This window comes from Podarcis raffonei, chromosome 10 (genome assembly GCF_027172205.1).
Source record: "Podarcis raffonei isolate rPodRaf1 chromosome 10, rPodRaf1.pri, whole genome shotgun sequence".
Lineage (NCBI taxonomy): Eukaryota > Metazoa > Chordata > Lepidosauria > Squamata > Lacertidae > Podarcis > Podarcis raffonei.
Genome location: NC_070611.1, coordinates 35,487,007 through 35,501,931, shown reverse-complemented (window position 1 = coordinate 35,501,931; position 14,925 = coordinate 35,487,007). Strand labels below are relative to the sequence as shown.

The window sequence follows — 14,925 nt, the reverse complement described above, 5'->3', positions numbered from 1 at the left end:
AATACTTTATATTTATCCATCTTTAAAACATTTTCATTGGCTTTCTTTCTAAAGCATTCCAGACAGTTGACCTATTTTATAGAATGAGTGAGAAAACTATATCTATCTATCTATCTATCTATCTATCTATCTATCTAAGCTTTCACATGCTTACACATCGATCTAAATATATTTTGTTTGCCAATGCTCATACCTCACTAGGTGCAAACAAATCCATATTTATCTAGCCACAGCATTATCAACAGCTAATTATACAGAAGGGCACCACTATAAGGGTTATTTGTATGCGCCGTTGTGTTATCTATGAAGAAGGAAGCCATATAAAAGTCTATTCAATACATTAAAATCTCTAGAGCACTTACCCAGTTTTTCTTTTTCTTTTTCTTTGAATCAGCATCATTACCACTGCCCATGCTTGAATGGCTGGTGCCACTGTTGATGCTGGAAACACTTTCGGAGGAATGTTGCCGCCTTATTCGCAGATCTATAATATAATAATAATAATAAGTGCCTTAATTCCCAAGGGACCCCCCCTTTTCTAAGCAACACAGAAGTTCTTCCAAAAGCAGAAGAACTATTTCCATGAAAACATTCTTATACTTATTGTTCAATCTGTAATTGTGAATTGTGGAAAGAACATAGCAGTACAGTGGTACCTTCGTTGTCAAACAGCTTGGCTTCCGAACACATCGGCTCCCGAACGCCGCAAACCCGGAAGTGAGTGTTCCGGTTTGCAAATGTTTTTCGGAAGCCAAACATCCGACACAGCTTCCGCTTGAGTGCAGGAAGCTCCTGCAGCCAACTGGAAGTCGCGCTTTGGTTTTTGAACGTTTCAGAAGTTGGACTTCCAGATTGGATTCTGTTAGACTTCCAAGGTATGACTGTATGACTTAAAACTAATTTATTTTGGCTGGAACTTTTTCCCACTGCTATGCACAAGGTGCACATGCAGAAGAGCATTAAAGGGGTTATCAAGCCTTAGCCAGTGACTAATTCCTCAAGAGAAGTCAAATAATTCTGTGGTGTATAAATGACACATGGAAGTTTTCCAGCTGTGGAAACTAGTTCTGTCCTGAAAATTCTCTAATAACTATTAGCCTACGTGTTGTGCTTGTATTGTTGTGACTAAAAATTTATCCTACGTGTTTTTCACCCATTCTCCGCCAATTAATAACAAAAGAAACTGCATAAGAATACTGTCAAAAGGGGAGGGGAATTTTCAGTGCAGTTTTCAACAGTGGGATTTATTTATTTTTTTGAGCTTACCTTACTTTCAAGGTGGCCAAGGGGGGCTGCTGTGAGTGTCCTTTATTTCACTGTACCAATCGTCTCTCCAGTGATCTGCACTCTGCAGCCTTCCTGGGTGCCCAGGTTTCCTGAAAACCCCATGACATCCTCAGCAGCTGGGCTTTCCTGTAAGTATGGGAAGGTGGGGAGGCTGCCTACTTTGCGTCTGATAGCTGTTCATTCCTTTTAAGTGCAGTATTTTTTATTATTAAAGAGATAGGTGTACCAATCTTAAGTACTTGGTAGCCAGACTCTCAGGCTACCATGCTTCAATTAAAGCTTAGTGGACTCCCCTGAGGTCTTTTCAGATTAGCAAGGGCAGGCAACCAGGCAGACTTCAGAGTGCTGGATAGAAGTTGAATGGAAAGAAAAAAATACACACCACCCATGGCCACCTTGCAGCAATAGAGTAAGCTCAACCCTGCACCAACCAAAGAATGAATTCTAAAGTACTCTGGGAAAGAGGGAGAAAAATGGAATATTGCTTTGCAGAGGAAGAAATGTTTCAAGAAACTGGAGGACAGGATTTGGCACATAGCACTAGTGGAAACACCACAAATACAACTAGATCAAAACTTGAGAGAGAGGCTATTCTTCCGAACAACAGAAAGCCAGTAGCTTGGCACTTCTTTGGGACAAAAATGAGTTCCCAGTGAAAAAACAGCAGCAATCCATACCTTTATGAGTGTGGTCTGGGCCATTCAAAGCTCCTTGAATAGCAGCCTGCGCAGCTGAGTTCTGGGCTTTCAGCATTTCAATGGTTTCTCGTAGTTCTATAAGTTCCGATTCCTTTGGGAACAGTAGAAAAAGTCACAAAAGTATCAGAGTAACTATGGTTTCCACCCCCCACTGGGGTCAAAATGCACTTTTAGCATTGTAATTTGGGTGAAATTCAGGTGAAAACTAGGCATTATGTATGCATTTCAACTCAGCTAATACAGTATGTCAGAACCATCAGGTTAGAAGCTATTTATCTCTATAAAATACTGAATACCAAGAATTTTGAAGAAAAAAATACAAACATCTATTAAAATGTATTCCATTTCTTATGAAATGAAGCAATGTAACTCATCTTTTCACTTGGTAGGGAATGGTTTTAACAAGTGTAATGCACAGTTTTAATTTAAACTGCATTTAACATCTCTGTTTCTAGTTCTCATTTTATATAATGAGGATTAAAGCTACTGAAGGAATTTGACCTTAGCAGCAACATGGAAGAAGAAAAAGAAAAGCTTATATGCTCAAATGTCTGGGAAAGCTTATTGAAGTCAGTGCCAGTGCGATAATCTCTTTGAGAAAGGAAGCCTGAAGCTTTTTAGAAGATGAAAAGATCAAACTGGAAGAAATTCCTTTTGAGAAATTATTATTATTACTACAGTGGTTCACTTGTGTGTCCTTAGGCAGAAGATGGATTTGTAGTAGATCCCTGGTCTGTAGTAACTTTGGTGTAGATCTGCACTTGTATAGACATGGGTTATCTCAATGTACAATTTGCAGGAAGTAACTGGTATTGCCACCACCCTCTTGGTATTACTACCAAGCTGCTACTTTGCACCTGACTTCTTCCCCAGCCACTTTTCTCTCCAGCTGGTCCTACTTGATGGACTCTAGGGATCTACTAGCAGACAAAATAGATCCTACAAGCCTGAAATAACCTATCCCTACAGGAGCAGCCAAATTGAGTACGTAGTCGCAGCACAAGAGAAGCTAATGAACTTGATCCTCGCACATGTCTTAATTGGAAACAAACGGTGTGCAAGGAAAAGTTATTTTGCCTTTGCTTTTGCTTTCATTTTCCAGTTATTTTGTTTACAGTATTAATAACCTGCTCCTCAACAAATGGTCCCAGGACTAAATAAATACATCATTAAAATCATAAATTAAGGGAAAAGATATATAATCTCATACACATAAACATTCTACCCATCATTAAACCATCAATTTGAGCAGCATTCATTCATCCTTCTGCACTTTTCAATGGAGGACCCTGCCAATTCTTTTCTGCAACCTGTAGCTTTGATGTTTCTGTCCAAATGGTATAAAATCATATTCAGCATTAGGAAAGCATTGTCCACACATTTTTTTTGCCCTCATAATTTGTTTTCAAACCTTGTGGGCTAAAATGGATAATCAGATTTCATTGTGACAGCAAATGATTGACAGACAGGAGGGGCCTAAGGAGATGAGGACTTGGTCCATCAGCCAGATCCAGTTTCCCAACCCTGATTTAAAAGTATTGCAAAACAAGCAAAGTCAAAACCAAATCCAGCCCCAGCTGCTCCAAGATAACACTTGCTATTGGCTTGTTTTTCTATCTTTGCAATATCTCTTCTGTCTAATATTTAGCGTTTTGACAATGCTGGCAGACTGGAACAAGCACTCCACTTGGTTTATGACCACCTTTTGTTGCTTAATCTTTCAATACAGATTAAATTCAGAGTCACAAATGTTTTAATTAAAATCTGGAAATGAAAGATTTTATCATCACACTGCCCTCTGATATAGCTTGGCTAAATCTGATGGTGTGCAATGTTATTCTTATTGCGCTTTCATGAAGCATCGATAGTCATAAAAAAATAAAATTGATGCACCTGCCTGTTTATTCTTACAGCTGTCTTTTCATTCAGCCTTCAATACAAACTTTAATATAAACCAAGAACGGTTTTCCACATTAAAGCACCTGCTGTTTCTAACATACCTTTTGTTCAGCTGTCATTGTTAGGCTTTGCAGCCGGCCCGTCATATTTCCTAAGCTCTTTTCAAAAGCTGCTACGAGATGGGCCTGTGAAGAAGATGGGGTGGTGGGGAGTCAGTCAAATGTCAATAGGTTTCAAATGCACTATACAAAATCTATACAATATGCTTGAATGTACTTCTGCTTTAAAAAACACACAACCCTACATGACCATCACCATCAAAAGTTACTTCTATTTAAATTTCTAATCGTTCTCCAACCTCCTTGCACTTTCCTATCTGCACGAGGCAGACACTACTCCCAGCTGTCCATAGTACAGTGTCAATTCCAGTTTCTTTGTAGAATTCTGTGGCTTTGTGGCAATACCAGATCAATTGTAAAGTTGTGATGCTTTGCCCAGTACTGTTATTTGGGCATTCTTTAACAAGAGCATGTTTCACCTGGACTTGCTATAGAATAGCAACCCTTAAATACGGAAGCACTGTACTTGATTGTGTTCTACTCCAAACTAGAGGTCTGCCAAAAGTTCAGTGTTTCCAGTTTTTGGGTGCCTAAAGGAGCACCCAGAACTGTTGAAAGATTTGTTGAGTGAATTTCTTGGAAAGTCCCTCTCCCCGTCCTATTAAGAGTAGGGCAGCACCCATGCTTTCTGGAATCTTTTAAAACCATCTTTCAAGCATTCCGAAGTTCACAAAATTCAACTTTTGCCACCCCAGGCACAGCAAAAAGTTTAAAGAGAGAGGGGAAAAGATGAAAATAGAAACTGCCAGGGGTGCACAACTGCCAGCATGAAACATTCACATGAAACGCTTTAAAGGGTTACCTCAGTGCATTTTTATGAGCCACATAGCCCAGTAAATTTTGGGGTGGGGGAGAGAGGGAATGTCATGGTTCTGCCTAAAGTGTGTATTTAATAATTACAATAACAGTAACTTAATCACCAACTAATCCAATTCAAAATGTATCCTCTGCTGTTGCTTACCCATTTTGTCCTTCCTTTAAAATGTGCATTCAGAAGACTTCCCCCCACCCCTTTTGCTTTATTCAGTAAGCCAGTTTAAAAGAACCAATAATTGTGTGCAGAAGGGATACATGTGTCTATTTTTATGTTTGGTTACTGGCTAAATATATTTTGTACGCACTTTCCAAACTAATAAAGCATTTTAAAGTGGTGGTGGGGTGTTGAATTTGATAGCACAAGAAGTACGAAAACCCCCTCAGATATAGAAAACAATCATAGTGTGAAATATTAATATAGTCTCACAGCAGGAAGAAGACTGGCTATGCTTCTGTTTGCTTGCTTTAAATATGCACGAGTCGGGTTGAAAAAGTCCGCTCAGAAGAAGGTAACATAACATGAGAATTTTATTTTCACTGACAACTAACAAGCATTTTGAGGCTAAGGGAAAGGTCCTCTTAAGGCAAGTGAACATACTAGGCAGGAAACTATATGATAGCAGTCTTATGTATTATGACCATCCGAATCCACTTCCTGTGCTGCTGTTATTAAAACTGAATGCTTTTCAATGAATAAAACCTAATTGGGGATTATTCTGTGAACAGAGAAATATACCTGGTCCCATAATACCTACTGGAAAAGCCATCAGGTGCCTCACCTCTTTATACCATGAAAATAATGTGAACCAAACACTCAAGGCATATCCAGGAATATGAAGTCTCCACTTTGTTGGAGAGCCCAGTCTGTTTGGAAACCATGGTTGCGTCAAAGTATAGTGGCAAGGTTACTACATGGGACCAGAACTATGGTTCATCAATTCTGAAATAATTACACTGGTTCCAAGTATAAGCCAGTATGCACCAATCTCTGGCTCTCTCCCACTTGGATGTTTGATCTCCCTTCCCTCAGCACCGCATCTTAACACTATTCCTTACAATAAGTAAGACCTACTACTTTTAGTAGATGTTTGCAATTTTTTTTTTAGAGAGAGAGATCATCAAAGGCCAGCAAAGCACTGAGCTACCTTGTGCAGATCCTGCTTCATCTCAGACAAGCCCAAAATTACTCTGAGTCAACCCCAAGTTGAGCTTGGGATTTGTCCACATCTCATGCATATCTCTAGTTTCAAGTCCATTTTTTAGCATGGCTCACAGAGCTCGTTTAACTTTAAAAGCCCTAAACAACTTGGGAATCAGTCAAACCCAGGTACTGTGTGGACCACTTAACCGTGCAAGAATGTTCTAGGTATTATAATTTTCTATTACTCTGCCATAAGAGGTGATGTGGTTGGCGATGGCAGGTCCAACCTCTTTTGGACTTTCTTCTCAGGGATATTTGCATGGTATAGATTTTGTTTTGTTTTCAGCAACAGGTGAAAATCTTTTTAATGAGTTCCAGGGTTTCTGGACCTTGGGCTTTAATGCTGTTCTGCCTCTTGCTCAGCTTTAAATTTGTCAGTATCTGTTCATTTCAGCCTTTCCCAATGCAGTTCCCAAATACTTTGGACTACAATTCCCATCAGCCTCAGCCAGCATGGCCAATAGTTAGGGATGATGGGGGTTGTATGGGAGACATCACATTAGGTTCATATTGTTTTCATTGACTTTATGCTGCATTTCAAGCTGCTTTGGGAAGCTCTGTGGGCTGAACAGTAGGTTAATAAATGTCCCCAAAAGCAAAGTAACTAAATCTGCAGTTGGGTACACAACTACCTCACAAGTTACACTATATGAGTATTGAAGAGAAGAAACCTATTGCTACTCCATATATAACTGCAACACAAAAAGCAACCACACAGAAATTACACAATGAATTTTTGAGCTTGAATATCTTAAAGGATTGAACAGTCACAGATCTGAAGAGAAGAAAGTGGATCAGAATGTACAAATGCACAAGTTAACTTTGTTGACAAATAATTCTCCTCCTCCTATAGTTAAGTTCCCCAGTAATGTTTGTCAGAAACAAAGGAGAATATTGTTTTATCCAGATAAATATGACATTTAAAGCTAGGGAAATTATACCAGAAGTTGGTTTTGTCCAGGTAACTTGAGTTCAGCTCCGCCTCCCACCCCCACAGTAAGCTTCCTGTAATGCACTATAAAGGTGATGGGCTTACTACTGTGCCCAGATCTTCACAGAATGATAACTATGTCAAAAATATTGATTTTTAGAAGTCTGTGATAAAATGCATGTTCCCTGTGCACTGACATGCTATAACTTTGAAGTACGAACATAACTGTGTCCAAATGATGATAGATCTTGCTTTGTTTCACTCAAATATATTCTGCCAAGAACATAAATGAAAGCAGACTTTGCAGTATCTAAGGTCTACAAATCTCACTGAATACAATCAAATGCTTCCAGGAGGAATATGCTACAAGTAACTCAGTTGTGGCACTAACTGAGGAGTATGGCTGCATTCCAGAAAAGATGGGGAAGTGGCATATAAGGACAATACTAGGGTCTCTATAGTCCTACTGGTGGCTCCAATCCATAAGGCCATGAAGGAAGGAAGAGGAAGAAGAAAGTCATACTGGCACACTCTAACCCAGGCTTCCTCAACCTCAGCCCTCCAGATGTTTTGAGATTACAACTCCCATCATCCCTGACCACTGGTCCTGCTAGCTAGGGATCATGGTAGTTGTAGGCCAAAAACATCTGGAAGGCTGAGGTTGAGGAAGCCTGCTCTAATCACCATGATCCAGTGACAGCAAGACAGCAAGGCTACTCTTGTCACCTCCTTCCCAGACCCAGCATCATAAGCACAGGAAGACGCCACTTCAATGTCTTTTTAAACGACCTGGACAAAAGAGTTGACAGGATGCTTATCAAATTTGCAGATGACACCAAACTGGGAAGGGTAGCTAATGCTGCAGAAAACATAATCAGAATTCAAAATGACCTTAACAGATTGGAGAACTGGGCCCAAACTAGCAAAATGAATTTCAGAAGGGACAAATGTCAGGTTCTGCACTTAGGCAGGAAGAACCAGATGCACAAATATAATAATTGTAGTGTCCAGATCAAGGGAAGTAATAGTACCACTTTATTCTGCCCTGGTCAGACCACATCTGGAATACTGTGTCCAGTTCTGGGCACCACAATTTAAGAAGGATATTGACAAGCTGGAACATGTGCAAGCAGAGTGACCAAGATGATCAAGCATCTGGAAATAAAGCCTTATGAGGAACAGTTGAGGGAGTTGGGTATGTTCAGTCTACAGAAGAGAAGACTAAGAGGAGATATGATAGCTATCTTCAAATATCTAAAGGGCTGTCACTTGGTAGATGGAGTGAGCTTGTTTTCTCCTGCTCCAGAGAGTAGGACTTGAACCAATGGGTGCAAGTTACAAGAAAGGAGATTCCGACTGAACATCAGGAAGAACTTTCTGACAGTAAGAGGTGTTTGACAGAGGAATGGACTCCCTCAGGAGGTGATGGACTCTCCTTCCTTGGAAGTTCAATAGCCATCTGTCATAGGTGCTTTAGTTAAGATTCCTGCATTGCAGGAGTTTGGACTAGATGATCCTCAGAGTCTCCTTCCAACTCTACAATTCTTTAATTCTCTGATTCTATGTATTAATGCAAAATTCACTTTTTAAATTAAAAAGCACCAATCAAATAATATTCAGCATTAAAATCGACAATTGCATTCCAACAGAGAAAGCACTTTTGCTGCATTATGAATATCATGGTTGAAATGCTTATTGCTAGGCAACTGTCACTTCTACAGAGAAATATATATATATATATATATATATATATATATATATATATATATATATATATATATATTTCTCTGTAGAAATTTAAATTGGGTTCTTGTCTTGCGCTATTGAGTTTATTTTATCTTTTTGAAAAAAATGGAACAATGGTCCATTTTCCCTTGAGTAACAGTATATGTGGGGGAGGTCTTCAGATTTTTGACAGTTCATGCCTTATTTTTTAAGATTTATTTTAAGGAAAAGGAATGTGTTCATTTAAATTTAAATTAACAGCAGTTCCATCCTATCTATGAGTGAGGCCTCCTGGGCAAGGATAGGGACGGATAAAAGTCTCCTAATTTAATACCTTAGGGAAACTCCTGAATTAATTTGTCTACTTAGGACAGCCATAGAAGCCATGTACATGACATAGGCATTGTCACAATCCCTCTCCCCTAACCCAGACCAGACCTCCTCTGAGGAAGAGAACCCTGTAGAGAAACCCAGTACAACCTTGCAAGAACCACAAGCCTAAAGTGCCTTGTCTCGTGAATTTCTCACCTGTGCACCCCCAGTAACTCTTTCAACCAATGCCAGTTCTGCATTCCCTGCTCTCCAGGCCTCAGGATGTGCTGATCAAAGAGAAACCGAATATGCTAGGTAGGCCCAAAGATAAGTGATAGTAATGACATTTCAATCTGGTAGTAAGTCTGCTGGTTAGATACAAATTGAACTAAAAGAACACCTTTTAAAAAAAATAGTTCTGGGATTTCCCCTTCAGCAGCTCAAAAGCAAACAACAAAGGGAAATTCAATCATCAAGTTGAAGTAACTGGAAATCAAGACATCAGCAGCAGCTGGAGTTTGAGTAGATTAAATTGTAAAAAAAAGGAAGATGCTTTGGGCTTTATCAGCTGAGATGAATAACTAGATACTGAACAGAGCACAGGAGTCTCAGATAAGATAATCTTGCCTAACAAACAAGAGATAAAACACATGCTTGCTAAATTATGGCTTCCAATAGGTATTGTTACTAAGTCAGAAAACAGGAAAATGTAAAAAGATGTGCAAAAATACATTTCAATTTTTATTCTGACAAAGATTGCGTACACAAATATAAATGATGCGTTGATTGAGGCCAAAGTGTAACTTAATGGGGCAAATTTGTAGTAACTAAAGTTCCATTGATTTCAGTGTGACTAAAATGGCCCACAGACCTAACCTGGTCCACCAGATCTGTGCATGGCATTCTCCCCACGTCATACCCTCTTCTCCTAAGCAAAGGTTCTTTCCCTCCTATCTCTACTGTTCCATAGCAAGCAGCATGTGCAGGATGACTTCTTTCTACATCATCTGCTCATTTTATTTCCATCCTATGCTGAGAAAAGGACTCGCCTTTCTTCTTTCACGGTGATGAAACACTGAAAACTAGTAACACAGGAAGTCTTGTAAACTGTTCAAACCTTTTCAAATTAAGTTTAAATTTTCACTTCTGTGATTACTGCTAAACTAGGATGAATTACTCTTGCTGGCCATAAATGGAAGCTGAAGTACTGACACTGACTGACCGTAGCAAGTAGTTCAAAAATTGTTTGTCAAAGTAGAACAGAATATGGATTTTTTCAGTTCATCCTTCAACAGGATTAATAATTTAATATGGTGGATACTAGCTACACAAAAGCAATCTTATATGTCCAGAATTACAACACCTTCCATCATACAAGTGGGTTCCCTTTAGGGAAAGGAGCAATTTCAAAAGATAAGCTGCTAGAGTACTACAAAAAGTTGGAAACGTAGTCCATATCTGAACTTCTCTGCTCCTAGTCAGTCACATTTCAAAACACATAAATGATAAAAATGTTGCATTATTCAAAAGCACCCACCAATGTCACCAGCTGACACCTGACATTTTATTTTCTGACAGTAGTAATTGCTGTGCTTCAACAAAAGCTAAAATCATTTTGTAGAAGCTCAAAATCCCAACAGCTACCTCCTTTTGGATTATTATTTTTTTTTAAGTCACATTTCACACAATCTTTTACGTACTGTGTACATAAAAGAATCAAACATGAGTAGTTATCATTGTCTTACTAACAGTCGAAATGGCTGTAGCTGTAACTCTGCCCATGTTTCTTTTTTACTTTTATGATTAAGTGTTTAATAAGTAGAATATAAATATCATTCAAATAGAAAGAATAAAAAGATCTTACATAAAAGCAATAGTACTTTTTATTATAAGCAAGAATTTGAAAGCCCACCATCGTGATTTCCCAGATCCTAGGAAAAAATACTTAACTTTTAGTGTGGCCATAGAAACGCCTGACTAAATATCTGCACCAAGCACTTTGAGAGCCACAATGCTAACACTGCATCAGAAACAGTGGGAGGTAGTTGTTTTGATCCCTGTCCAGTGCACATAAGTGAATTATACAAGGTGGTGATGCTGTGAGGAATTTCAGCTGAGCAAACAATATTGCTCGGCTCTTAAGAGCAGGAAACAGAGGTAAAAAATAACATTACCCTGTGGAACAGGTGCAGGAAAGCAGATATTTTAGGGTGATTGCCAGTGAATGCTTTCTGAATTATTAGGAAATGCATGAAAGGGGGCAATGCCTTTCACCTCTAGCCCCCCATTTTGCACAGTATAATCTTGGTTTGGGGTGGGTGGGGAAGGGAGGAGTTTGAAGTTCTGTGAGCTAACAATATTTTGGAGAAAAGCACAAAATAAATAGTTACAATAAAAAACCCCAACAATTCTCCCTCCCACGGACACATTTAAAAAGCTGTAGAATATTTATCTGCTGAAGAAATACAACCTGTGCCGTTGATAATGATTGTGCAACCCGTACAGCACATAGGTGACAATTATTCACACAATATTCTTGTTCAAAAACCATTTTTCACCATTTATCAAATTTGTGAGAATAAGACAACTACTTACAAAGTGCCATAAAAATTTATAAGCTATCTAAAATAAAGTGAACTTGCAGTGTCAGATTTTACTAAGTTCTTACAACTTCTTGACTCAATTTTTGTTTTTTCTTGTTTTTAGGTAAGTTCAAGTAGAAGGTAGGTAAGTTCAATGATGTTCCCGGTAGCTGTGAAGTGCAGATGGAAGACAGGGTGCCATCGTTCTATCCCCATTTCGCCCTAGCAGTCCATAAAGTTGAAAAACTGCTGTTTCACCCCCGATAGGGCCAATTTATTGGAGTTGGCTGATAGCCCACTCCCTGAGCACACTTTTCTGGGCTTTCTCAGTAGTCTCGAGCCATTAATGTGACTATTAGTGTTAACTAATTATTAGTTAGCACTAATAGTCACATTAATTCATTAAACAGCAGCTCTTCAACTTTATGGACTGCTAGGGCTTGAAGAATAGTAGTATAAATGCCTTTCATCAGTCTCACCTGTGTTTGCAAAGGGATAATGGCAGTGGTCTTCCTCACATGATTATTGTGATTATAAAAGCATATATACATTAAAACCCTGTAGAAATTATTAATGACAGCAGTAAATGACTTACATTAGCTGACAGCTGTGATGTCAGGGTGGCCACTTTTTCCTGCGAGGCAACCAGCTCCCTTCGTAGTTTATGAATTTGCTGGATGTGGGAACAAACACAAATGTCAAAATATGCCAGTATAACCTTATGCTTTAAGTTACAGATAGGTAGCCGTGTTGGTCTGCCATAGTCAAAACAAAAAAAATTTTTTCCTTCCAGTAGCACCTTAAAGACCAACTAAGTTAGTTCTTGGTATGAGCTTTCGTGTGCATGCACACTTCTTCAGATGCTTTAACTAAGGCTATTCAGTATGCGAAATTATAGTACAGTAGAAGAATATCTGGTGCTGTTTGTTCCAACATTTGTGTATATGCTACAGACAGTACTGTATATCAAAGGCTTCATCTATGGTTTAAAAATTTCCATTAAGATACAACATATACACATCACATAAATCTAAATTTTAAAATGTGTGAATGATGATACGAACTGAATTGCATAAGCTTAGTATTAAGCATGTGACACATGAGTTAATTTCTATCCAATGCAGTGCTGTGCTGAAAATTTAGCCCACTTTTTTTTTTTTAACCATTCTCCTTCAATTAGTGAGAACACTGTACTCAAAAATTATCAGGGGAGAGAGAAAATTTTGGTGAAATTCTCATGGCTGGGGTGTGGGGATTTTGTCATACTTTTCTTATTTCTGAAGCATGTTTGTGAGTGTCCCTTTTTGCATTCTGTAAATCATCTCACTTCTTTATCCTCCCTGAAGGCCCACACTTCAGTCAAGTCCCAGAAGAAGACAATATCATGCAGGAACACCCCACACAAGGCTTTTGCAGAACAGGAAGTACAGGCAGCCCTGAAGAATAGAGAATGCTGGAGACATGTTTACTGGGGCTGGGGGGGGGGTGTCAAACAGATGCCCCAACTCCCAGTTGCCTTGCAACGTTAAGTTCAAAACCCCACACCCACCAAAATTCTAAAGAAATTATAAAATGCCAGAAGACTGTATAAGAAAAATGGAAGCCTCTGTCACAGGGAAAGAAAACCTTTGAGAAAATGGAGGAAAGATTTTGGCACCATATATATATATGTGAGAATGATGGAATAATGACTCAAATGCCCTGCCGAATGAGCAAGAGACATCCCACAAAACATCAACCACAAGTGTAATACACTTAACCTTTAGTGCCTCTCTATAATATTTTAGTAGTTTAATAGCCCTTATCATAAAAGACAGTTAATTATTTGAGAAGGAATGGATTCTATAGGGCGATGGCTGGTAAAGTCAGGTGAGGATAGCAGTAAGAGGTTGCTGGCAGCTGGTGGTGACTGAGGGGGACCTTCTGCCCTTTCTGATAAGAAAATGTGCTGGCATAAATAACACCATACAAGTACATGAGAGCTGCCGTCATCGTAGGTTCATGCTGGGCATTTGAGGCTATTGAAAAGCACTCTGTACAGCAAAATATTTTGTATAAAATTAAAAATGCCAATCTTTTTACCTCTGAATGTGCCTTTTCTTCAGCCTATGGGAGAGAGTGAAAGCAAGAGCAGTTTATTTATGGAAACATACAACTGAATTTTATTTAAGAAAATCAAAATAGTAGATTTTGACTCAGATAAAAACAAGTTCTCAAATATAATTGCAAAAAAATAGCGTAAGAATGAAGAAAGCAAGATCATAAGCAGATTTTTGGATGCAACTTTGTCTGCAAATGAAGTAACTACTAGTGTTTTAGGACACAACCTTCTACACCTTTACCTGGGAGCAAGTTCTATCAAACATAACATGATTGACTTCTGAGAAGATACTTTAAGTCCTGCTGACTCTGTCTAATACCTGAAAGATTTCTTAAAAATTTGTTCATTATCCTGTGCTAGGATTTGAACTGAATGGGCTATTGAAGGACTATATAGAAATTTCAAAAATAAAAATAATAGAGAATAAGGTGGTTCTTAGAAGCATCATCAAGCAAAGACTCCTAAAATTTTGGCATAGAAATGTGGATAGTTCCATGATACTGCCAAGGAACTACCCACATTTCCACATGACCCCAGTTTACAGACTCAAAAGGCCTCTTCCTTTGAAGCATAATACTTGGAATAAAATCAAAGGTAAAACAAGAAATTTTACACAAGTCTGCATTAATCAGACACAGCTGTGATATAAAGAGAGCAAAGAGAGTGACAGTCTATTCAATGCATCTTTTGCATCAAAAGTAACAAAGCTTTTTGCACCTCTTATCCCGGTAATATGACCAGAGGCACAGAAAATCATATAAAAACTTATTTGTGGGCACTATGACATAGTAGTGGGGAGAGTTCGATTTAAAAATATGGAACAGCTACTTTAAACTCAACATGTAGATATGAAAGAAGGCATGGAGCACTGTATAATACCACAGAAGAATGAAATTTTGTTCTTTATGGTCTTCTTGCCTATCACTGAAATCAAACTCTATGCTTGATATTTCCACTGAAGTACCATTTCCTGATTAGGGACTTCACAATCATATGAGTTTTATCCCTAGGAGCCTATGAGAACAAAGAGGGAAAACGCTGAACAGGGATTATGTCCTTCAACTACAATTCACACTACTGATTTTATAGTCCAAAAGAATCGCTTGCCCTTAACTAAAAGGTTTTCAGCTCCCATTATCACAGCTAGATACTCAAACGCTGAACAAGAAGTGATGCCGAATGGTGAGAAAGGGAGAAGGGGTCAAGCAACAGAAATCTTAGAATGATCATTGTTATTGGCTGATGTGGTGTGTG

The 14,925-nt window shown here is 38.6% G+C and overlaps 1 protein-coding gene across 11 annotated transcripts in view; it reads right to left on the bottom strand.

Annotated features, from left to right (window-relative positions):
- NAV3 (neuron navigator 3) overlaps positions 1–14,925 on the bottom strand; it is a 424,678-nt gene that overhangs the window by 30,130 nt on the left and 379,623 nt on the right. For all 11 annotated transcript variants that reach the window (XM_053405009.1, XM_053405010.1, XM_053405000.1 and 8 more), the window contains 5 exons: positions 13,653–13,676; positions 12,166–12,243; positions 3,986–4,069; positions 1,965–2,076; positions 363–484 (listed from right to left, as the gene is read on the bottom strand). In XM_053405009.1, coding sequence (XP_053260984.1) covers positions 363–484; positions 1,965–2,076; positions 3,986–4,069; positions 12,166–12,243; positions 13,653–13,676 — 420 coding nt within the window. The remainder of the gene's footprint in view (positions 1–362; positions 485–1,964; positions 2,077–3,985; positions 4,070–12,165; positions 12,244–13,652; positions 13,677–14,925) is intronic.